The sequence below is a fragment of the Littorina saxatilis genome, linkage group LG5 (genome assembly GCF_037325665.1).
Source record: "Littorina saxatilis isolate snail1 linkage group LG5, US_GU_Lsax_2.0, whole genome shotgun sequence".
NCBI lineage: Eukaryota > Metazoa > Mollusca > Gastropoda > Littorinimorpha > Littorinidae > Littorina > Littorina saxatilis.
The window spans coordinates 37,010,823-37,038,572 of record NC_090249.1 but is presented as its reverse complement, the minus strand read 5'-3'; the positions used below and the strand labels follow the sequence as shown (position 1 = coordinate 37,038,572).

At 40.7% G+C, this 27,750-nt stretch overlaps 3 protein-coding genes and 2 long non-coding RNA genes across 8 annotated transcripts in view; 2 read left to right on the top strand and 3 right to left on the bottom strand.

Annotated features, from left to right (window-relative positions):
* The window catches only part of LOC138967025 (calpain-10-like), a 26,945-nt gene extending 12,865 nt beyond the window's left edge, over nucleotides 1-14,080 (bottom strand). The window contains exons 1-3 of one of the 2 annotated variants that reach the window (XM_070339482.1): nucleotides 13,915-14,080; nucleotides 12,834-12,935; nucleotides 5,685-5,776 (exon numbers count right to left, since the gene is read on the bottom strand). Coding sequence is in view for 1 of the 2 variants with exons in the window: in XM_070339481.1 (XP_070195582.1) it covers nucleotides 5,685-5,789 (105 nt within the window). In the remaining variant the exon portion in view is untranslated. Of the gene's footprint in view, nucleotides 1-5,684; nucleotides 5,877-12,833; nucleotides 12,936-13,914 lie in introns of those variants that run through there. The other variant, XM_070339481.1, reaches the window with a different exon arrangement.
* On the bottom strand, nucleotides 885-3,528 carry LOC138967024 (uncharacterized). Its single transcript, XR_011455819.1, has 2 exons — nucleotides 2,726-3,528; nucleotides 885-2,357 (listed from the first exon to the last, which is right to left on the bottom strand). It is a non-coding gene; the product is annotated as an uncharacterized lncRNA (long non-coding RNA).
* On the top strand, nucleotides 5,950-9,736 carry LOC138967026 (uncharacterized). The gene is made up of 3 exons (XR_011455820.1): nucleotides 5,950-6,313; nucleotides 7,482-7,660; nucleotides 8,097-9,736. It is a non-coding gene; the product is annotated as an uncharacterized lncRNA (long non-coding RNA).
* Nucleotides 12,835-27,750, bottom strand: LOC138967750 (calpain-like). The gene is made up of 5 exons (XM_070340406.1): nucleotides 27,504-27,750; nucleotides 26,088-26,239; nucleotides 25,694-25,900; nucleotides 13,915-14,078; nucleotides 12,835-12,935 (listed from the first exon to the last, which is right to left on the bottom strand). The coding sequence occupies exons 1-5, from the start codon at nucleotides 27,699-27,701 to the stop codon at nucleotides 12,835-12,837; spliced, it is 822 nt and encodes a 273-aa protein (XP_070196507.1). The 5' UTR covers nucleotides 27,702-27,750.
* LOC138967034 (calpain-9-like) overlaps nucleotides 20,159-27,750 on the top strand; it is a 49,662-nt gene continuing 42,070 nt past the window's right edge. Inside the window, exon 1 of one of the 3 annotated variants that reach the window (XM_070339492.1) lies at nucleotides 20,159-20,432. The gene's annotated coding sequence lies outside the window, so the exon portion shown is untranslated. Of the gene's footprint in view, nucleotides 20,446-20,683; nucleotides 20,728-27,750 lie in introns of those variants that run through there. The other 2 variants (XM_070339490.1, XM_070339494.1) reach the window with 2 other exon arrangements.

Genomic DNA, 27,750 nt, shown 5'->3' with positions numbered 1-27,750 from the left:
AATACCTAATATCAATTACACCTCAAGGCCATAATTCTTTTATTTCTAAAGGGTGGGGTGGGCTTTCAAGTGACAAACACATCACTGCAAATAGTGGGTATCTAGACAATATTGTACAAAATGATGTGATTTTGTCCGACAGGGGATTTGACATTAATGAACTAGTGGCTATGAGAGGTGCACAAGTGAAAATCCCTGCCTTTACAAGAGGGAAGAGTCAGCTTACAGCTTATGAGATAGTCAACACGCAAACTAGCTAATCTGAGAATTTATGTTGAACGAGTTATCGGTATTCTTTGTGGAAAGTACAAAATTCTGAACTCTGATATTCTGACTGATCTTTTGTTTGCAAGGGAAGAGGAAGAAGTGGTAACACTGGACAAAATAGTCACTGTATCATCTGGGCTTGTCAATGTTTGCACTGGTATCATGTGATTCTTGCTGTGACGCTGCATAAACACAGCCTCGTGAACTGAAGGCATTGTTTAGACTAGAGAATATGTTAATTAAACTGTGGTGTATTGTATCTGATTCTGATGTCAAGCATGAGCAGTAGCAATAGTCTTTCTGTTATGTTTTCTCTGGACGGAATCTTGAATTTGAAGATGAAGGCATTGTTTAAAGAATGTGTTAATTAAACTGTGGTGTATTGTATCTGATTCAGGTGTCTCACATGAGCAGTAGCAACAGTTTTTCTGTTATCATGTTTTCACTGGATGGAATCTTGAATTTGAATATACATACATGTGTATATGATCTGACCTGCTGCTATTTCCTTCCAATTCAAGAGCAGATTTCACTCTTTCTATCACACACACACACACACACACACACACACACACACACACACACACACACACACCACTTTAACATACACTTTGAAATCATTTTGCATAAATGTGACATGTATTGACACAACTGACAAAGGTTGAATTATGCTGATTAACCTCAAAATAGCTCTACACAGGAAACAAGATAAGGAGCATTGAAAAATTAAATGGCCTACACTTGAAATGCGAGCACACATTTAAACTACCAATAACATGCAACTGCAAGCAACACTGAACATACCACTACCAGTATTGCAGGTATGAAGCCAAAGTGAAGAGAACACTTTCACTAAATGTTCAAAATTGAAATAACATACTGTGGGTATGTGAGTCATTAACTATTCATTATGATCAAAGACCTGTGCGCTTTTTTGCAGAAATAAATGTGTTCAATTTTGTTGTCATCAAAACAGAACTAGTTGATAATACTAATAGAAACTAACTTTCAGTTCCACTGCCAATTTAAACACTGTATTACTTGACTGTACTGATGCAGAACTACGCTGGACCACACACTCTTATTTGTTCCCTAAATCAAGCAGCCAATCCGTGTCACTGGAAACATTGAACAAGGAGAATGAACAATATACCTGGCTGAATAAGTTGATAATCAAACTGCTCATGATTCTTTGTTATTCACAGCAGTGGATGTAAAACAATCACAAAATAAGGTCCTGTATGCATCATAATTTATACTTGTAGCACTTGATTTTGTATTGTGGTCGGTGATCCTAAACAAAATGTATGTCTACATCTGTGCATGATTTTACTTTAAGAATAAAATGAAACAAGAATGGAACAATTGATGACTTCTCTGTGAGTGTGAACTGTGATTTAAAACATTACATGCTCTCTTTTCTCTCCCTCTCTTCTTCTTCTTCTTCTGCGTTCGATGTATTCTCTCCCTCTCTACAACTTTACTACTGCCACTTTCTATGTGTACAGTCATACATGATGTTTGTTTTCCCACACACATGAGCAAGCGAGTCTGGCATTGTCACTGTTTCTTGCTGCGTTTCACGGCTGGTGTTTGCAGCTGCTCCTGGTTCACATCCACTGCTTGTAGAGGCTCAGCTTCTCTGTCCAGCCAGTTTCCAACTAGCTCTGGAAGAACTGCGAGTCTGAACACTTTCAAAGCTTTCTCCACACACATTGCCCAAAAATCACAGTCAGGCAATACTCGGACAATAACTTTATCCACAGTAGTCCACACCATGAAATCGCAGTAGGAGGAACTGGTCATAACAATCTGGCACTGTACTTGACTAAAGTATGGGTGGTCTTTGCGCAGACAAAGCATCCCCTCACTGTTAGATTCCAAACAGAAATGGCGGTCTGCCACAGCACACTCAACAGCTGACTCCTTGAAGGTGAAGGGACGTGTGTGCAGGTTTCTCCAACTCCGACCATGCCGGTTTCTCCAACTCCGGCCATGCAGGTACAGTGTGCTGCCAGTATGTTGCCATCAGAAGTGGCGATGATCCAAGGAGAAAGTGCTGGTTCATTAAGGCGTTGTGAATGAAGAATCTGAAAAATAAATTGAAGGTCGCACAAATCAGCATTCAGCTAGGTCAATCAAATGAATATAACTCTAAGACGCACATAACGTGCTTTACAATAACCTTAACAATGAAAAGTAAACAACAGATTTTTAACTGAATATGAACATGAAGCTCATTATAAATTTATATAATATTTTGCAAGCTATTTCAAAATATAAATATATTCAAGACTATCTACAGCTTTTGTCGTAGTCCAGAATACAAACTGAAGCGAAGAATATATCAAAGACAAAGCCTCAACACAATATCCTGAACTGCAACTTGTGATATATCAGCAACACAAGACAGAGAACACTCACGTTCATTCATTATAAACTGAAAGCACATTCTTACCTTTGCAGAAATGACAGAGTTCTGGGCTGTAGCACTTGACATCCCTCACCCAGCCAGAGACAAAAAGTCGGTAGGAATCAAAACTGTTGTAAGCTTTTCAGCTGCTCACATGTGTATCTGTATGCACTCTTGCCAAGCACAAAATAATTTACGATGTTGATGTAACTCAGCTCTGGCAGATCGTCCGGATTTGCTGACCAGCACCTGGTTGAGAATGTCATACGGATCATTCCCGTCAATCTCCAAAATCTTCTGGTGGTATCGCCGCCTCTCCTCTGGTAACAATCGCTCAGAATATTTTCGCTTCTCGCCCGATCGCAATGTTTTGCATGAGGCCTGTGCATGAGGCAAGGGAAGTCACTCCAGAGTCTTCTCGGAACGCGTCGGAGGCATTGTTTCCCGTTTTTCAACGGTTCACAGCTGTTTTTACTTTTCTCTTTGAAATGAAACGATGAAAGGAAGAGAAATGGAAAGACAGGCATGTTGTTGGGACATAAACAGAACAGAGAACATAAGGGGGAAAAAAACTGTGTTTCAACAACTTCAAGCAAGAAAATGCAAACACTAAACACTCCCGGCAGGGAAACACCTTAATTGACCTTGACCGTTGACTGTGTATGAGATCAGTTATTTTCGTACTCGGCTTGTAAAATAAATAAAATAATATCCAAACAACAGCTATTTTAAGATAAGAGTGTGTGGAGAGACCTTGTATTCAATTATAGTAATCACTGAAAGACATAAAACTTAGTTCAGAAGCGAATCCTAGAAACCCCTAAATAATGGAAAATGTGTTGGCTAAACAATTCCATTGTTTACGTAAATAATTCATTGTTTACGTAAATAATGATTTATTTAGCAACATTGCTGATTCTTTATAAACAATGTAATATAAGTCTAAATAATATATTGTTTACGTAAATAAATCATTATTTACGTAAACAATGAATTATTTACGTAAACAATGAATTGTTTAGGTAAATAATGAATTGTTTACGTAAACAAAAAATTATTTAGAATTGTTTTACATTGTTTATAAACAATTACTTATTTAGCACATGAGCTTCTAAATAATGATTATTTAGCTAAAACTGGTGAAAAAAACATGAAAAAGTATCCAAATAATTATTTGACAAACGGAATGCCATAGGAGTGAACTGTAAGTAGAGGCTGTTTCTTTTGTTTGTATTGATTTTTGCTGGTCTATAATATGTTCTGATCGTATGAATGATGCTATGGTGTGCACGTATGTATGTAGCTATTTTATCCTAGTGGCGTTATAGCGTCAGTGTCGTTGTTTGGCCGTTGAGACCCAGTTAAATGCAGTTTTCCCGCGCTAGCCTAGTTCTTTGTCTTGTAATAGCGTGTCCTGTGTTGCGGGCGCGTCACATCCTGTGTGACGTTATAGATAGCGTTGCGCCCCCTGTAGTAACTTGTGAAGTTATCGGTCCTTGTCAGTGTGTCACGCTCCGATGGTTTAAGACCGTAAGGCGTGAAGCGTATCCTCAGTTACCTATTGTGTAGGGAGTTAGTCCCGTCTCTCCCATTATCAGTTTCTGGTGTACGTTAAAGCCATATGTACTCGATGACTATACACGCTAATTGCTTTACCCACAGCTGGAGACATGCTAAATTAAGTTCCCTGCAAGATATTGTGGTCTAGGACCCCTTAAATGTTGAGATATTTGAATTTTTATTTTGATCCAGATCGTCCTATTTATAGATTTGCCAACAGAGGTAGCGTTGACGCAAGGGAAATAACTCCGCGTCTTTGTTGACATCCTCACTTTTTCAGAGGCTAGAACAAGCTGTAATGCATGAATATGGTCCGCGCATGGCGACATATCGTCATTACATGGTCTTATGGTGCGTTTGACATCGATTATGGGCAAACTACACTTTGTAAACACGGGAGCGCGTACATATGCCTTTAATTAAAAGTCACGTTATCGCAACCTCTGTCTTGGCGTCTCATTTATGCTTCCTGGCCTATTTTCCCCCTTCCACTCCACCCTATCACATTGAGACTATTGAAAGTCTATTGCCTTTAAAATCAAAGCTTGAGACCATTGAACGTCAAATTGCCCTTAAAATCAAAGCTTGAGACCATTCAAAGCCTATTGCCCTTAAAATCAAAGCTTGAGCCCACTGAAAGTCACATTGCCATTATTAATAAATCAAACCATGAGACCATTGAAAGTCAAATTACCCTTAAAATCAAAGCTTGAGACCATTGAACATCAAATTGCCCTTGTCAATACCAGTTTGAGGCACACCAGAAACTACGCCTAAACATCATAGCTTGAGACCATTGAACGTTTGACTGCTTGACGGACATCGAAGATTTTCCTTTTCAATCACATCTTCACTATTTTATCTTTGTCAGCCGCAGCTTGAAGCCGTCAAAAACGGACCCTTTTTGTTGGTGACTTTAATGCAAGCAACACACAAACAACAACAAAAGTGATTTTGATGAGAGAATGATACCAACTGTTCCTCTTCAGTGAGAGGCAGGCTGACCCCTAACAACTGGACATCGATATTTTTTTTATTTTTATAATTGAATGTCAAAACCCATCAAACTTCCGATTTCGTGAATGAGGCTTCTTCTTTACCATCGGATCTTTTCGTGCAGAGAAACATAGCATGACAATGCTTCCTTATTACCACGTTATGAAGAAGCCCTGATAAACCACAAAAATCATGTAACTAAGCCCCCTTACACAAACACCCCCCATCTCCCCCCCCCCCCAATACAAAAAATGTGTTGAATCTAGGTAACCCAACCGACCCCATTTTTTTGCCGACCCTAAAATATTTTTCACCACTCTAAAAAAGATTGTCACAGACAATAGAACATAGAACATAGATACATAATACTGACCCATATCGTTTGGGAGGGGGGGGGGGGGGATTTTACCCGAATCCTACATTTTTTGTGTGTTTCCAAGCTACCAACCTGGAAGACATCGCATCTGATGAACAAGTTGGTTGCTGTGCGGCTTTCTCTTCTCTGGATCAGTTGCACCACCACTGGTACCTCCGCAGACCCTGTCACATTCATATAAATAATACAATTTCAAAGAGTCCCATCTAATCCAGTAAATGGCTTCTCCTGTCCTTTTGTTGTCAGGGAAGCCGGACGGAGTAATGCGACTGGTAACTTCACGGTGATGTCATATAGTCCAACAGTTTTGGCCAGCCCATGACTTATTAAAGGAAAAGTCCAAGGTTTAGGGTCACTTTTGATATGTTGACCCTCTTAATTCATCAACCACAAATGCGTGTGTAAAAATGAACACAGAAATCCAAAAAGTATACTTTGACTCGTTTTTTGGTTGTTCTGAATCGTTCCATCGCGCGCGCAGTCTTGGCTCATGACCTTGTGCACATACGTGTGCTACGTCACGAGCCTTGAACAATAAACATGGCCGGCTCAAGCAGTGAGGAAGACAAGTGGAATACGGACCGGTTTTCAGCCAGCCTGAGGTTTTAGCGTGCCCGTTTGAGCCTCTTCGTCGTCAAAATGCTGGCGAGGCCACAAGGAACTGCTTGAAACAGAGCCAGCATAAGCGGCAATACGAAATGGTATGTGATTCTCTTTGTTGTGATGTTGACACACTACTAGTCCGTAGTCGCTACCTCTTGCAATTGCATGCTAGATCGAAGGCAGGTGTGTTTTTCACAGATCAGTTGATGTGCTTCCACAGATCTGTAAGCATGTAAAGATTATTGATTTATGCTATTATTTCAGGCATCTGGTGTTGTTTATTTTCCTATCTTTAATCAAGGATTTCGTCCTTGAACTGCCCACCCGCTGAGAATAAATGTTTCCACAGTGATGTTCACACGCGACTATCCTTATTTTCTCTTGGAATTCTGAGTAATTCTTCAGTCACACAACGAAACATGTAGACAGCAAGTTAACATTGCGCAAAGCCTGTTTCTTGCGGACAAAACTGCAATTATCCTGGTATTTTTATTTGCGACAGTAAGACACTACTGTACATGACATCGACACCACTAAACAGTGAAACTGTTTTGAAATGGCGGTGGGCTGCTTTCATGTGCTAATACTAATAGTGATCCTGACATTTTTCTTGCGAAACGGTCAAAGGGAAGTAATAAATGAATTTAGTTTTTTAAACGAGCACACGTGATTTCCGATCTCAAACTAGATCTGAAATCATAAGATTTTCTGAGCAGTGGCGAAACGCTGATGGCTAGTGATATCGCAAGCCATTCTGGAAGCAAATAAGCACTGTCAGACATATGCTGAAACACGATTACAGCAGTTCAAACTTTTTGATCATTGATTTTCAGGAGTACGCAATATCGGACAGTCACACTACAAAAAGACAATGCGTTAGTGCATAGATCGGTATTCTCAAACGTCACGAACAGACAGTACGTTGCTACTATATTATTTTACTGTATTAACAAAACCTCACAGTCCCATTAAAAATGTGTGGTGTGTGCCGAAAAGCAACCATATGAGATTCAGTCAGTGGGACCCTGAATCTACCTGGGGTTAAATCGGGTTATTGACTCTCATTGCATGAATTTTTAAACTGAATATATGTGTTATATATATATATATATATATATACATTACATGTACTACTGTTCCTGTTGTTTTTGTGATCCAGTGCAATTTCTGTTTATACCTTAGAATCTCAAGGTAATTTTTGAACGAGGCATACAGATGATACATGTTGCCATGATCACAGAGTGATACGTGTATTTTGCTTATCAGGTTTCAGTGCAGAAACTCCAAGAGGGAACGAAATTCAAATATCTGGAAAACCTGGATGAGGAGATAGACAGCCTAACAGCACAATCATCCTCCTATGTTTGCTCGGACATCTACTACCTTCAAACTGCATACTATCCGTACACACAGGAATATGGACGACTCAACATTGATCAAAATGGGTAAGTAACACAACACAAACAGATGATTTCCATAATGATAGATTTATTTATCTGAAAGTAAAATTGACAACAGAGTGTACAATTTGTTTTCAAATACGAAAATATCACATTGGGTTAAAAAAAACCACACCATCATATATCATTAAAACTATTCTTTATTTCTAAACACATACATGTATATCAGCATAGTTTATTCATGTAAACATCCTCATTTCGGTTCCCAGTCTATCTGAAATCAAGGTAAGATATATGCCCCAAAAAATAGCGATCACACAGTGCTTCAGCATGAATTTGAAAACCTGCTCTACGTCACATAGACACAGTGTGTCTTATGATTCTATCCACCCTCTCCAAACAAACACGTACACGTTTTCTCTGGTACGAATGTCTTAAAAGCTCAAACTAAGCTGCTGTTTTATTCTGTCTTGGTTTGCAGGAAATACACGCACGTCGCTTACCCATAACAGGCAGCTGGTGCGCTAGGGAGCCGGGGTTTCTCGGCAGAAGCATCAGAGTACCATTACCAACCTGTGCAGTCAAAACAATCAGAAATACTTTCCCAAACGGATGAAGAGTGGGGTTCAAACTCCCTGAGCTACAGAAGGCTGAAATATACTTTTACAAATCGTGTGACTGTGTTGAACAGATTCCTGCATGGTTTGAAGATGATACTGGGTTGTCACGTGGTCCGGTACATGGTTCACATTCTGCAACATTTTGTTCCAGACTTTTTCCACTGTTGGTCTACTCCTGCATCAGGTAGTCAGTCCATGAGCCGGTCAGCATAGCCTGTGTCCAGTATTGTCCGTTTGCCTGTTGCCTGAAACATGGTTGTTTGGAAGTAACTAACGATCTCTGCACACATTTTAACATGTGAATAAGAACAGAAAAAGTTTGTCAAAAGTATACATAGTTTAATTTGCATTTACTTCAAGGCCAGACTTTCTTCTCGTTCATTATTTCTTCATAAAGATTCTGGAAATTAACAAAATGTTTCCCCCTATCAAAGCTTCCTAACTTTTTTTTTAAATGCAGGTCGGTTTGTTGTCATCTGTGCATTACTACCTCTTGCCACCCGTGCGGTCATTGCCACCAGGTATCTCAACAATCAAACCGTCTATACAGGCACGTCCTTTTTCAAAACAGGATTGCTCACTACACAGATCTGCGAAGACTTTTACATCGAAAAAAAAATCTCTTGACTTGAACATATACCAGGAATAAACATCCTGACTGGTTTTTGGAGCTGTATTTTCTTAGGGAATGTTTTACACGTGTGGTGTTAAAGAAATTAATTCATACAATTCTAAATTCGCAAAGAGAGTACCCATACAGAGTGTTCAGTTATAGTATTTTTCAAAACGGAAGGATGGCCATATCCCATGTAAAAGCCTGGTAAGATTTGAGATTTTGAACCCAATTGTTTACACGGGAAGGGCTGTCCATTTAAGAGGAGGCATCCATGCCTGGATGAGAAATACACTGATAACACAGAAAAAGCACGAGTTTAACTTGCATATTCACAAAACTGGTTCAGAGGCCCGGTAAAGGGAACACATGTTAGTTATTTTAAGAGAACATCACGAAGACCTAATTATTAAATTAAAGCCTTTCTGCACGAATGTACATCTTCTATGAATTATATTCTAAAACGCCACATGTGTAATTCATTCCACACACAAAATCCAGCTCCAAGAAGCAGTGAGGCTGTTGATTATTGGAATGTGTTCAAGTCGACAGATGATTTTTCCTGTGTAAACTGAGCCTTGGCAGATCTGATATAGTGAGCAAAGACCTGCATTTTTTTAAAACGTGTTCAGAGGCCTTGAAATGGTTAAACATTTTGTTTATTTCAAGTAGTCTTTATGAAGAAAAAATTAACAGTAAGGAAGGCAAATGGGTTGAAATGCAAATTAGATTCCTTTTGAAGAACTTTTTATGTTCTTCTTCACGTGTTACATTATGCGTACGTAGATCGCAAGATATTTTCGAAAAAATTCATAGATAAGACAATCTGCAAACGGACACAAATTCACAATATTTATGAAGCCAATAAATTTGACTCGAGAACAAAGCTTATGTGTTTGAGGTGATGTGCATGGGTATGAATGTTGAATGAGTCCGTCAAAGATACCCTCCATGTCGCCTTACAGTGGAACCTACCATTAACATTATACCACCTTAAATTACCTTGCTCTTTCAAATGTACTGCTTAAACTTCTTGAACATGCAACTCTTGCTGTCTACCATAAAGACCATCAGGTCAGCAACATACTCGTGAATGTTTTGTTTTGGTCTATAATTAAAAATTTCAGAAAATACCCTTTTTACATTTAGTCAAGTTTTGACTAAATGTTTTAACATAGAGGGGGGAATCGAGACGAGGGTCGTGGTGTATGTGTGTCTGTCTGTCTGTCTGTCTGTGTGTGTGTGTGTAGAGCGATTCAGACTAAACTACTGGGCCGATCTTTATGAAATTTGACATGAGAGTTCCTGGGTATGATATCCCCGGACGTTTTTTTTCAGATTTTCGATAAATACCTTTGATGACGTCATATCCGGCTTTTTGTAAAAGTTGAGGCGGCACTGTCACACCCTCATTTTTCAATCAAATTGATTGAAATTTTGGCAAAGCAATCTTCGACGAAGCCCGGGGTTTGGTATTGCATTTCAGTTTGGTGGCTTAAAGACTAATGAGTGAGTTTGGTCATTAAAAATCGGAAACTTGTAATTAAAATTATATTTTTATTAAACGATCCAAAAACAATGTCATCTTATTCTTCGTCATTTTCTGATTCCAAAAACATGTACATATGTTATATTTGGATTAAAAACAAGCTCTGAAAATTAAAAATATAAAAATTATGATCAAAATTAAATTTCCGAAATCGTTTTAAAAACTATTTCATCTTATTTCTTGTCGGTTCCTGATTCCAAAAACATATATATAGATATGATATGTTTGGATTAAAAACACGCTCAGAAAGTTAAAACGAAGAGAGGTACAGTAAAGCGTGCTATGAAGCACAGCGCAATCGCTACCGCGCCAAACAGGCTCGTCACTTTCACTGCCTTTTGCACTAGCGGCGGACTACGTTCAGTTTCATTCTGTGAGTTCCACAGCTTGACTAAATGTAGTAATTTCGCCTTACGCGACTTGTTTATATTTTTTATTCGGAAGCATACTAACTTTATTTGAAACTACTTCGCCAGATATAGTTTTGCATGTTCTTCTTCTTCTTCTGCGTTCGTGGGCTGAAACTCCCACGTACACTCGTGTTTTTTGCACGAGTGGAATTTTACGTGTATGACCGTTTTTACCCCGCCATTAAGGCAGCCATACGCCGCTTTCGGAGGAGTTTTGCATGTTGACGGGAGGTGAGTTACGAAAGAAATTCAATCCATATGTCGCTCAGCACAGAAAGCATAAACGATTAACATGAGTAGAAATGAACTTGTACTTGTTTTCATAATGTATTATTTGGATGGTATCTGTCAAAGACACTTTCTCGTTTTTTTGCAAAGCTAGAATATTCAATAAGGCACTAATTTTCAAAACAAAACAAAAATCTTACGATGAATGGCACGTTGGTTTTCTCCTGTGGTGATTCTGGACGGTAAGAACAGGACTGGTGAACAGTTGCGTTGTGATCACGGAGAATCGGGAAATCTGGAATGGTCACGGTGTCAGTGTCTAGTGACCTGTTCTGACCAGTGGCCGTGAGTGATGATGAAAGGTCTGGAAGTAAAAGAAGAGAGAAAATGAGTGTGAGTATAAATCAATTCGAAAGTATGCTTCTGATCTATACAGTACACTGAACATTTAGACACCCTCTGGAAGTCGTCTGGATGTGTATCCATGTTGTAGCAATTAGACTGGTTTTGCGTCTCTCAGTCAATGCAGAAAGATTAATTCCCTGCACAATTCGTAATCTTCTTGTCTCTAGCATGCAGGTGTCTGTTTACCTTACCGGTTGCACATCCACCAAAAGTTTAGATCTGGTAAAAATAGCATTAAACCATGATTCCAGCAAACGCTGCCAATTTCATGAATTGATATCAGGGGATAGTTTGCGACTGAATAGAATAGATAACGTGACACACGCATTGTCTTACGTGTCCACAACCCTGACTACTTTTTACTCTTAGCTCAGCTCAGACCGTTCTGTAACTCTGTAGATCTAGCCTGTGGCGCATCTGTACTCCAGCGAATATCAGCTGGACCCAGACACACTGTTCTGCACCAATTCGTATTCGCTGCGCAGCAAAACAATGTTTACGTATGCATGAAAATAAAAGCATGTACTCTGACCTTCAACGCATTCCTTCTTGTGAGATAATCCGCTGTTCGTATGTCGCCTCGGAGTTTCGATGGCTCGTCGTAATACTGCCCTCTCTGGACTTTTATGAAGGGAAGACACTGCCAGGGGTCAAAACATTTGTTTCAGGGTTGAAACGCTAACTTTTGTGCTGCAGAAAAATGGCGAAATCTGTGTCCAGAAAGTGCCCGACACTTTGAAATCTGCACGCTTGTGCTGCACACATCTCTTCCATTTCCACAAGAGACTCAGAGTTTTATGAGGGAAAGTGTGCTATGAAATGCCTGGGGACATTGACGAGTTGTTGCAGTTTTCGGCTGCTCTCCACCGAGGCATTCTTTTCGGGCATACAGTGGTGACTTTTCTGCGTGAAAATCAAGCTGGTACTTGTGGTAGAATCAACACAATAACTTGTGACGTCACAGTGCACCGACGTCACAGTGCACCGAAAACCACGTGACCACTACTTGACCCCAGGCGACTTGTCTTGGTTAGCCTCGCAACACTAAATCTTCAACTACATCAACAACAATTTTTTTTCAATTTTTAAAATATTTTTCCAGAGATGTTTGTAACATTTGGCATTCGATTTTCAAGTTTTTGGGGATATTTAAAAACCTTGGACTTTTCCTTTAAATTACTAATTCGTATTACTTATTACTTCCCTTTGTTTATAAGAACTCGGGTATTTTTGACCAAGTGTGCATAGTTTAATCTTTTAGGTCGGCAGATTGACTAAATGTTTTGATATCGCTTTACGCACCTTGTTGATTACTGTAGAAAGAGGGTTTCAAGACTAGAGAGCAAACCGATTGCCCCATTTCGCCAAAAAAATTATATGTGAGCGTTGTTACCTCACTGTGGCACAGTGAACTTTAAGCGAGGATTCTTCAGTTTGTTCTGAAACCCTGCAGCGGTCTCTCCTCTCCACTCTCCGTAAACGTTGGTCACAAAATCTGGTAAAACATAATTTTCACAGGTTCCTTTCAAATGAACACTGAAAGTGGATGGGAGAGAGAGAGAGAAAGGGAGAGAGTATTTGTGTGTGCGCGTGCGTGTGTGCGTGTGTGTGTGTGTTTTGTGTGGTGTGGTGTGGCAGGGCCGGACTAGGCGAAGAGGAGGGGGGGGAGGGGTTGCCAGTGGTGGCCCAGGGGGATGTCCCCCCTGGCGGCAGGGGCGGATCAGTTCATTTTATGACTGGTTTTTTTCAAAAGTATATTGTGAAGATATGGGTGTGAAGGCGCGAAGCGCCGAGCCGACGGCGCGAAGCGCCTAGCTTGCTAGGGGGGTCCGGGGGCATGCCCCCCCGGAAAATTTTGAAAAAAAGGATGCAAAATGGCGCAATCTGGTGCATTCTGAGGATGATCATTACCAGTTTCAGGCAGCAGATTTTGTCACTGATTAATACCCCAAAAATTGAAACTCAATGTAAAATAAAGAAATGCATACCTCATTCAATATTTTTATTTTTTGGCTGGGGGGGCGGGGGGAGGGGGGTCCGGAAACCCTAGAACCCACCCCCCCCCCTCCTGGTTGTGGGGGTCAGGGGGCGAGGCCCCCTGAAGCTGATGGGTAGGTCATATTCTGAGATAGGAAAATGGTCGCTCCTTGCATGAAACGGCATAAAATAAGCAATAATAAAAAAATAATTAAATAAGTAAGGTACATGTTTAGGCTAGGGGGGGGGGGGGGGGGTTGCGCAACCCCCATAACCCCCCCGGTAGTCCGGCCCTGTGTGGTGTGGTGTGGTGTGGTGTGGTGGTGTATGTATGCGAGTATCTGTCTGTCTGTCCGTCTGTCCGTCGGTCTGTCGGTCTATCTGTCTGTCTTTGTCCATGCTTGTCCTTGAGTCTCGGTTAATGCGGCAGCGCCAATATGTGTCTTGATGAGTTCTTGCAAGTGCAACCGTAAACGACCCATAGAAGATTAGCCTACTCTGGGAGTCCGACACGCCGTCTTGGTCAAAGTCAGGGGTGAGAGAGCAGACGGTGGGTTCATTGAAGTAGATCATGAAGTCATCCAAGCAAATCCAGAACTCCCCTTCATCCTTCACTGCACGTGGCACCTCACCGGTGGACACGCCCTCCCACTCCCCACTCCTGTGGTCACACAAAAAGGTGTATTGAAAAGACAGACACCCGATTTCACATGCGAAATTTACAGATTATTGATGCTGCGATAGGGATTATGACGAGTACTTGGCCTGTTTTCTTTTCACGCAACGTGTGAAAAAACGGGTTGGGGAAAAAAAGAATTACCTCAATAATCTGCAGTGCGTCGTCTGTGCCACTGACTCTGCGCAGGTATAAACTACCCCTTAATCTTGGCCTGTTTTCCTTTCACGCAACGTGTAGCGGGAACAGCATTCATGGCTGCTTACAAAGCAGAGTTGGATCTTTAGTTTTATTTTGGAAATCATACCAAGCTTTATCTGAGAAAAAAAACCACCAAAAAAATCGAACATTTCATTCCACGATGAAGACCGAGAAGTTTCAAATGGAAGCATGTTAATGTTATTGTAATTCAATCTGACGACGATCTCTTTCCTGCTTTCATGCGGTTGTAAACAGACAGAATTGGTTCGGTTCTTTTCGCATACTACTTTCAGTCCACCTACCTGCAAGGGTCAAGTCCCAAGAAATATGTTTCCGTATTCCTATCTTATCACTCTGCTCCTGGTTTTTTTTTCTTGTACATACATTTTCCCTTCTTTTTTTATGGTAATTTATAATGAGTTGGGGCATTCTGACCAATCACAGGATCTGTTTCATATCAAAACGCCAACTTGATTGAATTACAATTTTCCTTGTTCCTAATACGGACATTAATTTGTTTAATTCCTAAATATTTAGAAACGCACTGTAACAGAAGCAACATCCGCAACTGAGTTAGTAGGAAGCCGTTGAGATGTTGAGAGAGAAAGGAAATCTGATCTTAAGCAGGTAGGCTACCTGTGGCCCTATTGAGTTGCCAAATACATGCATTCATTTTCTTTTGTTCTTTTCTTTTTATTTTCTGGGGTTTTTCCCCGTCCTCTTCGTTTTCTTGTCATAAACAACCACAACTCAACCTGCTTATCACTATTACCTTTTTGGTGTGATCTTTCTGTTTACAGAAAAAAAGAAACTTGAACTGATTTAAGTCAGGTGCCTGTGTTATCACAAAGATGTATATTTTGTATTATGTATTGTCTCCATCCGAATGAACCACACATCTTGGCGAGGTAACTTATTACTTGTTTTCTGTAATGGGGTCAGGGGCCTGCGGCTGTGTCGAGCTACCTTGTACGTGCGTAGTTGTAAATGCAGAACCTTTTTTTCTGTCATTTTTTTTTATAACTAACCACACGTCTCAGCAAGTAACCTTATTTTAGCATTTAAAGTAATATCCCGCTGCACTAACACTTGACTAGCGTTACGTGTTCTTACACGGATTTCGAAACAGAAAATAGGCCTTTTTCTTCGTAGCCTAAAATAAGAACGAGTGGGAATTCCAATCGCAGCATAATGTTTGTACGATAAGAAAAAGCACCTGCTCTGTCAGAGTGAGTCATTGTAGACGGCAGTTCGTGCATTCGAGTCTAGTTTGTCGTTTTTTGTCATAACTTCACGCCGGGGGAAGTGTTACGGCAGAAAAATCGCCGTGTGTTACGGCAGATTCTGCAGTCCGGTAGTCAACCAGGTTTCGAGCGCGAAAGGTGTGTAACTTCCAAATTAATAATTACTGTGTCGTAGCCTACTTACCGAAGCCAGCAAAATTGATTTGTTCTCCGCGGATTCATGATTGCATGAGGATTAACATGTTATCGGTTTGATTTTTGAGGCTTCTGTTTTAGATTTGTGACAGCGTCGTATTTGTTGATACTGTTCGATTTGGGGATTTTTTTTAAATGGTGGCTTGAAGCAACAAAGGTCATATGATCAAGTAATGTGATGTATTATAACTGAAATGCATCAATAGCAGTGTCCCAATATGCAGGTGTGTTTGTGTCATCGGCTAAGGAAAAGAGCATGTGTATTTTGTAGGTACGCGTCGCTGTGCTAGCAGTTACGGCCGCCAACAGTGCACTAATACGGCCGCTGACTGTTTCGTGTACAGTAGCCGGCACTCATTTTATTCGTTTGATAATCTGATTAATGTCATTGCCAAAGTTTATGACAGTTTGCAAATAAATATGAACGGGTTTCACTAGACATCGGTTGTGCACCGTCGTGTTATCAGGAATTTTGATTCCCTGCCCACTTTTATTTAATATCGCATTCGTCACAGTTTATAATTTATATTTTAGTTTTTCTACTTCCAATTAAGCGTGCACATAGTTTCACCTGGCATGCACATGACAAGATCAAATGTCAATTGTCAATAACAGGCGCTGAAAATCGAACTGGGCAGGCCAGTTTGTCGCAATTTTCTTTTACCATTAACCATTGTGCTCAAATGACTGGCCCGGACTACGTTCTTCAAGCTTCTGCAGCTTATCTCAGTGTTTACAATGTCTTTCTCGTGAAACATGAATGAAAGATTTCGTATAAATAGGTGTCGGTCTTCATGGATTGCGTAAACGTGGTTAACCAATTTTGGCCGGCAAAATCCCATGATTGCGAGAAGTTATGCAAGATAGAGAGTCATCCAATGGTATAACTGAATTATCTCTGTATCAGTCGAAGAATTTCGACCAGTTAATGACTAACAGAGTCTGTGGGGGGAAAATCCTGTGTATTCAATTGCATTTTGAAAGGCCTAAAAATTTACAAAAAGGTATTGGTTTTACGTTACACGACGTGTTTTTCATTCCTCAACTTGGATTAAAATTCTGCCACAGCTGAGATCTGGACCGACCTCATATGAACGTGTTCAAAATCTCTTAATTTACAACTTGCCAAAGAGCAGGGTACATGGTAGCCGCTAATATTACCTGTGGCTATTCCCTCCGGTTTACACAGTTCTGTGGAGAAAAAACACAATCAAAAGGGTAGTGTCATTGCTCGGGTTTTTTGTCTCAGCAAAAAATTGAATATGTTGCTCTTTCCGAGTGTGAAACAAGAAAATCAGAAAGGATAAAATACACTATCCACGTGGTTTAGCTTGTGTTCATTTTGTTAAGGAGCATTTCATATACTTTAATGATGCTGATTTACGGTGTACTGCAAGTCTTGAATTAGCGCCCTTTTGCCGACTCAGTGATTCGCGTCCACAGTCTTGGTGGTATTTAGTCCGTGTTGGCCGAGAATATCAGCTAACGAGTTTGAAGTCAATCAGAAAAAAAGTTACAGACTAAGCTGTATGTTTCAATATAGCAACGCGAGGGCGACGAAAAGGGCAAATCCGATCGAAATAGTAGAAGCAATCTTTTCACTTTTGTCACCAGCTTGTCATAGCTTCAGATATAACTGACCTTACATTAAGAAGGTTGTGTGAGTTTTTGACCGATTGATTTCAAGAAATCAACCAAGAAAAAAAACAATCCAAAAGAAATTAGTTGGGGGCATGTTCCCGGTTTTTTTTTAACCCCGACTTTAGATGAGATACACAAGTGTATGCGTGTTTAAGTGGTATGAGCCATGTGCGCTTATGACAGAATGACCGAGATATTTTACGTGCCACCGTGGTGACACGGGGTTGGGACATGGATACCGTCTCCGGGGTCTGTACATAAAAATGACTCGTGTCCATCCCGCCCCGGGTTCGAACCCGCGACCCTATGATCACAAGTCCAATGCTTTACCACCGGAGCTAACCGGGGCCCCCAAAAACAATACACATGCCGTGCCGATTTTTATCGAAACACCGCCGCGCCGCCATCGCCTCGCTTTTTGGAAACATAGTTTAGAAACGTCATAAATCTTGACGGTAGCTTCCCGCCAAATTAACTGTTGTTGTGAATGGTGTGTGAAAGGTAAGTTCGTCACTGGTGTTGATTTATTGTGACAACTGACACCAGAGCCCAGTGTGACGATATTAGTATCCATTAAAATCATGAAAAACATCTTATATTCTTATACTGTTACGTTCCGGAGCATGGCAGAAATAAGTGCATAAGAGTTTTCGAGTTTTCTGGACATCAGTGGAGAAATGGAGGTGGTGAGCGCTGCATTATCCACTCAAGTGCCCCCCCCCCCCCCCCCCCACATAAAGCCCCACTTCGAACTTCTACGCCTCTGAAGGCACCAACAACAGGATTTGTATTTTCAGAGTGTGGGTTTATTTTGAACTCTAGTCATGGACTCAACGCCCACAAAGCACAGAAGCACCAAACGAGCCTACCCACATACAAGTGCAACATTTGCAAAAAGAGCTTCATGAAGAAAATAAACTTTGAATCTCATCTGGACTTCAAACATTTCAACATCATGCCATTTTCGTGCGGTACATGCAGGGCGAAGTACGCGTCAAGATATTCATTGACCAGACACATCAAAGGTTACACCTCTGGTGACAGAAACGAGAAAGCCCGAAGAAACCAATGTCCAATGTGAAACAAATACTTCAAAAGAAAGGACACCCTCCAGGTGCATGAAAATGCAAAGGACGACAACTTGCTTCAGTATAGATGCGACTGTTATTGAAAATTGACATTTGATCTTGTCATGTGCATGCCAGGTGAAACTGTGTGCACGCTTTAATTGAAAGTAGAAAAACTCAAGATATAATAATAATAAGAATAAAATAGGTAGTGAAAACAAGGAAATACCAGCTGAATACCCTCAATCAAACAGAACATGTTATCAACAATACTGAAAACCGCCCTAGATGTTTATATACATTATCACATTTATCACTAAAACAACAAATACACTACATGTAGCCTACTGATGGACAGAAAACAAAATCAGGGGTTGTATTATTTTCTTGAAGAGGTGCGTTTTAAGTGCTCGTTTGAATGCTTGGGGTGACTGAGAGTGGCGGATGTGAAAGGGGAGAGAATTCCATTGTGTGGGTGCGCAGAAAGTAAAAGTGCGTTGTCCGTATGTTTTGGTTTTGGTGTGTGGAATGGTGAGGATGCGACAGTCAGAGGAGGCACGGAGTTGTCTTGCTGGAGAATAGACGGTGAGGAGTTCAGAGAAGTAAGCAGGAGACGAGCCAGAAAAGAAGTTAAAGCAGAGGGTGGACAGTTTGTAGTCAATGCGGGCTTGAATAGGTAACCAGTGCATGCAGTGTGTCAGTGAAGAAGTGGTGTTGCGTGATCTCGTTTTCGTGCTTTCAGAATGAGGCGTGCTGCCGAGTTTTGGACTTTTTGTAGTTTATGCAGGAGGTACAGAGGACAGCCAGAGAGAAGAGAGTTGCAGTAGTCAAGTTTAGAAACTGTGACGAAATGCGCTATTAAATAAAAGAGGGCAGGGAATCAAAAGTCCTGATAACACGACGGTGCACAACCGATGTGTAGTGAAACCCGTTCATATTTATTTGCAAACGTTGGCAATACCATTATTGAACGAATAAAATGAGTGCCGGCTGCTGTACACGTAAAAGTCAGCGGCAGTAGTAGAGAAGCGGGCCGGCCGTATCAATGCACTGTTGGCGGCCGTAACTGCTAGCACAGCGACGCGTACAGGTCTACAAAATACACATGCTCTTTTCCTCAGCCGATGACACAAACACACTTACATGTTGGGACACGTACTACTATTGATTTATTTCAGTTATAATTAATACATCCCACTACCTGATCAAATGGCCTTTGTTGCTTTAAGCCTCTTGCAATCTCCACCATTTAAAAAAAAAATCCCAAATCGAACAATATCACAGCCCTGAAAGTCCAACAAATGGTGTACTCGCCTTTGGCTAGTGATTCTGAAAATGTACTAGCCAGAGAGCAAACTTTACTAGCCAAACCAACAATTTGTTTCAGCAACTTTACTCGCATTTGGCGAGTAGATGAACATTTCTACTCGCCAGTTACATGTTTCTACTCGCCATGGCGAGTAAAATACTCGCCACTTTCAGGCCTGTATCAACAAATATGACGCTGTCATAAATCTAAAACAGAAGCCTCAAAAATCAAACCGATAACATGTTAATCCTCATGCAATCATGAATCCGCTGAGAACAAGTCATCTTTGCTGGCTTCGATAATTACGACACAGTAATTATAAGTTTGGAAGTTACACACCTTTCGCGCTCGAAACCTGGTTAACCACCGGACTGCAGAATGCTGCCGTAACACACGGCGATTTTTCTGCCGTAACACTTCCCCCGGCGTGAGAGTCTCTGTCATCCATCGCTGCGTTCTTGGTCACATTCGCTAATTCGCGAAGTGGGCCGGTCGCAGCTGATTCATTTACATGCACATTTCTGAAAATCGCGGCTCAAAAAGAGAGTGAGTGCGGAGCTGTCTTGTCAGTTTCTTCACCTACTGAGAAGTGGCGTGAGACTTGCTGATGAGAGTCTCTTATTCAACATCCAGCCTAATTTGATGAAGTTCCACTGATCCACATCTGTGACACTATATTGAGGTAGGAGAAGAAGGTATGTGTTATTGTTTACCAACTGTTGATTAACATTCATTGAGTTTGTTTGATAGTATTGTTTACCAGCCTTAATCAGGTAGCTTCAGTCGGACATGGTGAACCTGGTCAACCTTGCTTGTTAGTAGCTGACATCCCATCTGGATGCTTCAAATAGATGTCCGTGAACATCTCCAGATGGGGTGTCACCTTGCTCCACTAATATTTTGGCCGCCATATTGAAAACACAATGGCGGACATTGAAACAGGGATTTTCACACATTTTCGCTCATAGTTTGTGTTTGTGAGTACATTTAGTGTCTTTTCCTATGTTTATTAATACGATAAAGGCGTTGAGAAATGTTTAATTTTGTTGGACGAATGGAAAAGTCGATATTTTACATTTGTAAGATATTTTGCATATTCCGTATGTCTTTAAGCCTTTCTTAACAGTTGGTTTCACGTCTCCTGACATTGTGAAATTCAGCAACACGCAACCATCTACAAGTCGTGAGACAGCTTCTTGAATTGACTCAAACTCAACAATTGTTGCCAGGATTTGCGGAAAATAAGCAAAATAGCAATCTGCTGAGAACGGTAACGTAGGATTCCCTGTACAACGTTACTGACATCATTGTAGAAAGGCTAAAGAATAATGACCATATATCCCAAAAGCATTTGAAATCAAAAATTAAACCGTTATCTATCACAAAGATCAGCTCATATAGCTCTAGACGGGAACAATGGCCGGCTTGGTTGGTGGAAAGACGCCGGCCACCAAAGCGGTATGTCGTGGGTTCGAATCTCGGACGCGCATGGTGGGTTAAGGTGGAGATTTTTCCGATCTCCCAGGTCAACTTATGTGCAAACCTGCTGGTGCGGAAAGATCTTGTAATCCATGTCAGAGTACTACAAGCTGTATTGGTCATGGAGGTTGGTTATTGGAGAGTTTTAACGTATTTAGTGGAATTCGACAAGATTGCCCGTTTTCGCCGTTGGCTTTCGTCTTGGCGGTAGAATTGTTGGCAATTAAAATAAGAAACAGCCCTATAGTTGGGATGATTACACCGAACATGATTAATCAGGATGGTACGAAAATAAAACAAATGGCAGATGATACAACCCTGTTTTTAAAAACCCGAGATGATGTTAACATGGCAATGAACATATTGAACCAATTTAGCAAAGTCTCAGACTACAATTAAACTTTAATAAAACGAAAGCTTTGAGAATGGGGAAGAGAACCAACGGAACCTAATCTGCCTTTCCACGTTGTTAAGGAGATTACAATTTTAGGGATTAAATTTAGTAGTTGTAAAATGACAAAAGACATTGAGGAAAACTGGAAATTCAAAATGGAGAGTCTTGATGCCATGATTAAACAGTGGAGTAAATGAGATCTCAGTATACAGGGAAAAATAACAGTTAGTAAAACGTTTATGACCCCCCCCCCCCCCCATTTGTGTATATTATGTAGTCTGTTGGTCTTCCAAAGCAAGTTCTCACACAGCTAAACACGAAACTATATAAATTTGTATGGCAAAAAAAAAAAAAAAAAAAAAAAGCTTTTGAAAAGATAAAAAGGAAATATATGGAGTCTGAATATGAGCATGGTGGATTGAAATGATCAATATGTTTGATATACAGAAAGTGTTTTTATTTAAATTGGATTGGACGGTTGCATGAAGCAGGTCGAGAAAATTGGAGTGCAATCTCAAAATGGCACATTCAACAATTAACAGATTTTAATCATTTGGCAAAAATTAATTGTACACAAAAGAAATTACAAGGAATTGAAAAAGTTCAAAATGATTTTTGGAAAGAGGTATTTTTGACATATCTTGATACTAAGAATAAAGTAGGTTTAGAGGAAGTTGACAGAAATGATGTTGATAATCAACTGTTATTTAATAATAGACTGATTCAGTTTAAAGTTAGAGTGTTGGATTTTGTGAAATGGTGCCAGAAAGGTTTTAATGTTATAAATGATTTGTTGAATGTTGAAAGAAATCAGTTTCTGTTATGTGAAGATATACAGGTCACTGTGCAGCAAAACCCTGCAATAACCTTTTTTTGAATTCAACGCTGTGATGAATGCAATTCCAAAACAATGGAAAGATTGGATTGTAGACAACCCAGCACATAATAGTTAATGTAGGTACGATTGATGATGAATTGAATGTGTTTAAAAGCAAACCTAAGTTAATTAAGTTATATTTAAAGACAAAACGGAATTATAGCATTGAAAAGTCTCATGCAATCGACTTTTGGAAAAGAAAACTAGATTTTGTTTTTGTCGAACAGACATGGTTGTTGCCACGACAGGTTACAAAAGAAGTGCGCCTGCGTGTGTTGCAATGGAACATTTGTCACAATTTATATCCCACCAATATTTTATTACATAAAATGAAAGTAAGTCAAACAAAAAATTGTAACGAGTGCCCACATATTTTGGCTGTAGTTTCGGCTTTCGCAAAAAGCTCCAGGTCCGCTTGCTCACGATGTTCACATGTGCACCGGTGTCTATTTTGAAGTTCTCTGTTCTGTGTAGGATGTTAATATCGACTCTCCATGGTTCTTCACCACTGTCCACAGAATCAACAAAACATGTCTCTTCAGTCACCTGTGGTACGTTGTTTGCTGGTGCCGAATTAACCTTGTTCACACTTTTGTTTCTACACACAGGAGCAAAATTTGAGAGTTTATGACACTTGTTGCATCTCTTTCCATGTGCTGGACACTGTCCCCTTTGGTGTGTTCCGCCACACTTGCTACATGCGCGTGTGGTGCTTCGCGCGCCTGTGGTGCTTGTCGGTTTGTTGACAGTCGCCGCTGGTCGTCTTTTGTACTTAAAAACCGCGATGAGCGATACTCTTGCTGTTTGACCTCTTTGCTGCTGTATTCACTTGTTCCTGCTGTCTAGCAAATGTCACTGCTTTGTTTAGAGTAAGGTCGCTTTGAAGTTGAAGTTTTTTTTCTGAAAATTCACTATCGTTGCACCCGAGAACTACATGTCAATACGTCCCAATACCATTACGTCCCAGTACCATTGCGTCCCAGTACCATTGCGTCCCAATACCATTGGGTCCCAGTACCATTGCGTCCCAGTACCATTAGGTCCCAATGCAATTACGTGCCATTGCGTCCCCGTACCATTAGGTCCCAATACTAGTGAATTTAATTTCTGAGATGTTATAGTGTAGCGACACGTTTTGTAATAAAAGTGCGTTTTGTAATAAATTTATTACAAATCGTGTTCGGATTACACAAAATTTATTACAAAACGCGTTCAACACGATTTGTAATAAAAATTGTGTAAGCCGAACACGATTTGTAATAAATTTATTACAAAACGCACTTTTATTACAAAACGTGTCGGTACATAGCAGTATTTCACAAATAAAAAAAAATAAAAAGATGTGTACCGGTGATGTCAGACAAACTTGTGGACGGACATTGACCCAAAAAATGTATCGATAGGTTCTGGGTGCGTATCGCTAGCGCTCCCCCCCGCGGGTTAGGGGGAAGAATTAACCCGATGCTCCCCAGCATGTCGTAAGAGGCGACTAACGGATTCTGTTTCTCCTTTTACCCACCCTTGTTAAGTGTTTCTTGTATAGAATATAGTCAATTTTTGTAAAGATTTTAGTCAAGCAGTATGTAAGAACTGTTAAGTCCTTTGTACTGGAAACTTGCATTCTCCCAGTAAGGTCATATATTGTACTGTACGTTGCAAGCCCCTGGAGCAATTTTTTGATTAGTGCTTTTGTGAACAAGAAACAATTAACAAGTGGCTCTATCCCATCCCCCCCCCCCCCCCCCCCCCCTCTTTCCCCGTCGCAATATAACCTTGAACGGTTGAAAACGACGTTAAACACCAAATAAATGCACTTCTGCCACGATTTATATTTTTACACAGGGTGGCATGCTCATGAGATTTAGATGTCCCCTTTTTCCATTTCTCCGATGTGACCATTCCCATAATATCTCGTAGATCTATCTGAGTAAAATACTCCTCTTAGAAACCATTTCCGTCTTACCAGACAACATCCTTTTAATATTTTGTCAAGTTTTGACTAAATGTTTTAACATAGAGGGGGAATCGAGACGAGGGTCGTGGTGTGTGTGTGTGTGTGTGTGTGTGTGTGTGTGTGTGTGTGTGTGTGTGTGTGTGTGTGTGTGTGTGTGTGTGTGTGTCAGTGTAGAGCGATTCAGAGTAATCTACTGGACCGATTTTCATGAAACTTCACATGAGAGTTCCTGGGAATGATATCCACGGAGACGTTTTTCATTTTTTCGATAAATGTCTTTGATGACGTCACATCCGGCTTTTTGTAAAAGTTGAGGCGGCACTGTCACACCCTCATTTTTCAATGAAATTGATTGAAATTTAGGCCAAGTAATCTTCGACAAAAGCCGGACTTTGGTATTGCATTTCAGCTTTGAGGCTTAGAAATTAATTGATGAGTTTGGTCATTACAAATCTGAAAATTGTAATTAAAATTTTTTTTTTTTAAAACGATCCAAAAACAATTTCATCTTATTTTTCATCTTTTTCTGATCCAAAAATATATAAATATGTTACATTCGGATAAAAAAAAAACAAGCTCTGAAAATTAAAAATATGAAAATTATGATACAATTAAATTTCCGAAATCGGTTTAAAAACAATTTCATCTTATTCCTTGTCGGTTCCTGATTCCAAAAACATATAGATATGATATGTTTCGATTAAAAACAAGCTCAGAAAGTTAAAAAGAATAGACATACAGAAAAGCGTGCTATCCTTCTCAGCGCAACCACTACCGCACTATTCTAGCTGGTTAGTCAATTTCACTGCCATTGCCACGAGCGGTGGACTGACGATGCTACGAGTATATGCAGTGCGTTCAGTTTCATTTTGTGAGTTGGACAGCTTGACTAAATGTTGTATTTTCGCCTTACGCGACTTGTTTCTTTTTCCACATGGATAATTCTGAGTGCAATGAAAAACTTTATATTTGATCATCATTGCGTTTGAGGTGTAGAAGGTCAGTGTGAACACGGGAATCTTAAAAAGTTTAAGGGCAGAAGGCCTGGACCTAGTGTATGAGAGGGAGGGGCTTCGAAAATGAGGCAGGGGTACAGAAGCTAGCCAGTCAGGGGGCGTCTGTAGGTACATTTGCCGGTTAAGGCAGGAGGGTAGGGGGAAGAGGGCTTCCGAAACCCAGGACCGCCCCCCTCCCCCCTCCTAGATCTTGCCTAGGGCTGCACTCAAAATGATCTCTCACCTTGCAAACGCCTTTTCTAAAAGCGCGACCCAGAACTCGTTGGGATCGGAAGCAGAATGGGCTCCCCACAGCTGTTTGCTGCCCTTGAGGACAGGCAGACGATCATCCACATACACATCCTCCAACTGTCCGAACCGCCAGAAGCTTGCGTGGAACATCCCCCCTGTAGGCCCTGCTTCCGACAGGGTAGGCGTCGTCTGGAACAACCTGTAATGGCCCAAACATCAAGACAAGGGATTTTCCTTATGGAGATAACATACCTCAAAAGCAGGTCTGTCTTCACAATTTGGACAAATTGGGACAAGAAGATGAGAATCACTTGGTAATTCAATGCTGTTTTGTTTTCTGAAGTAGCCTATCATACTTCTCGTAGGAGCTATGCTTGCCACTTCACCCTTGCACGCCCTTCCGTACCTCTTGCAAGAGCCTGGCGTGGGGAGCTATGCTGGCCACCATGGACAGAAGCCAGCAAGTCCCGGCTTCCCCCTGCCCGATGTCGAAGCGTGTTGTGCCATCCGTGAACAGCTGAGGGTGATCACTGATTTCCTGAAACAAGACGACAACAGTATAAGACGGCTATAATACGGCACCACCCACACTCGCCCGTTCAGTATTCTAAATTAAAGTGTTCCACTTTTGAACAGTCTTTCTGTAACCAGTTTAGAACACAGTGTGACATAGTACATAACTCTACTAGAAAAAGGTAGCACATATTAAACACTAGAGTTTAAATGAACACTATAGTGTTTAACATGTGCTACCTTTCGCTTATATTATATTACATTGTGTTCAAATCTGGTTGCGGGAAGGGTGTTCAAAATTCGAATACTTCTGTTTATAGTGTACCCCTTGTTGATCAGTTCACTTAAAAATCGCGTTGTCATAGTCAGAATATAACCACGCAGTTTAAGGAGCCATAGTGGTGTGGTGGTTAGGGCATGCTCCTCTCAAGCTGGTGGACCACGTTCGATTCCCGCACAGGCAGTGATTCCGCAAGCAATTTTCCAAACCGGGACTTCTGTACATTACAAACAAGAATTCTAGCTCTCACAAACTCCGGTCAGTCTGTCAGGCTAACCTTCTGTCAAAGCAGACACAAAACACAGGGATTATATTATATTTGTTAGGGAAAACTTATCAAATCAAATATCAACCACTATGAATGACCGTTTGCCTAATTTCTTTGTGGTGTTTTGATGTTATCTGACGTTTTCCGGTTGATGCTATCTCTGACAGACGCACGCCCAGCTTTTCCGAGCGCTTGTCATTCCATACTAATATTCACAAAAGCATATTCACATAGCAGGAAACTTTGTTGAAGTGATATCTTTGACTTAAACGTTTAGAACTCCTTTAACTCGCTTGATTGTTTTGCGCCATGCTTGGGTTGTCTGAATCAAAAGATCTCTTGTTGTTTGTCCAAATCAATAACTCGTCAATATGATTCCACTGAACATCGAAAAGTGCTCAATGTCGGGTAGTGATCTGTCACCATCATAACGATGGTACAAACATTGGCCTAGGCGGAAAATCTTTTGGTTTAAACAAGATTTTGTCCGGAAAATATGGGGTGGCATTTATAGTACAACAGAAACAATTGGGACCACCCAACAAGCTAAGCTTAGATTAAATGTGGTTGGATATTTACATCTAAATAAGATTTACTTTTTCATGTGCTGTCAAAGGTCCAACAAAAGTACTACATGTAATACCCTAGTTAGAAATGTCTAAAAACATTTTTAAAGAATGTGACAAAAGAATCAGAGGAGATAAACGAGGACGGGAAGATGATTTGAAAAATCTGACCTACCCCTGGTCGGTTCCACTCCACGCGCTGGGCGATCTGAGGGTCAGGAATGGCGTCCTGCAGGTCAAAGGTTGTATCCTCCCACAGCTGACTAGGGGGTACCATGGGCATGGAACGTCCGTCATCGCGCAGCCTGAAGTCCAGGAATTGGACCATCAGCCCCGTGGTCGTACCGGCGTACTGACACCTCGGATCTGCCATTGTTGCTTAGCTGAAATCGGTGGGGTTTTGTGTCGGAAAACGTTGTTGA

Bases quoted from the DNA above. Each gene is read 5' to 3' on its own strand.
- LOC138967750 (XM_070340406.1), bottom strand. From the start codon at position 27,701: ATGGCAGATCCGAGGTGTCAGTACGCCGGTACGACCACGGGGCTGATG. The intron at 25,901-26,087 runs GTGAAGTGGCAA...GGGCCATTACAG, and splicing joins GTACGGAAGGGCGTGCAAGG to GTTGTTCCAGACGACGCCTA. The intron at 12,936-13,914 runs GTAGGCTAATCT...ATGTTTTACCAG, and splicing joins CGGCGTGTCGGACTCCCAGA to ATTTTGTGACCAACGTTTAC.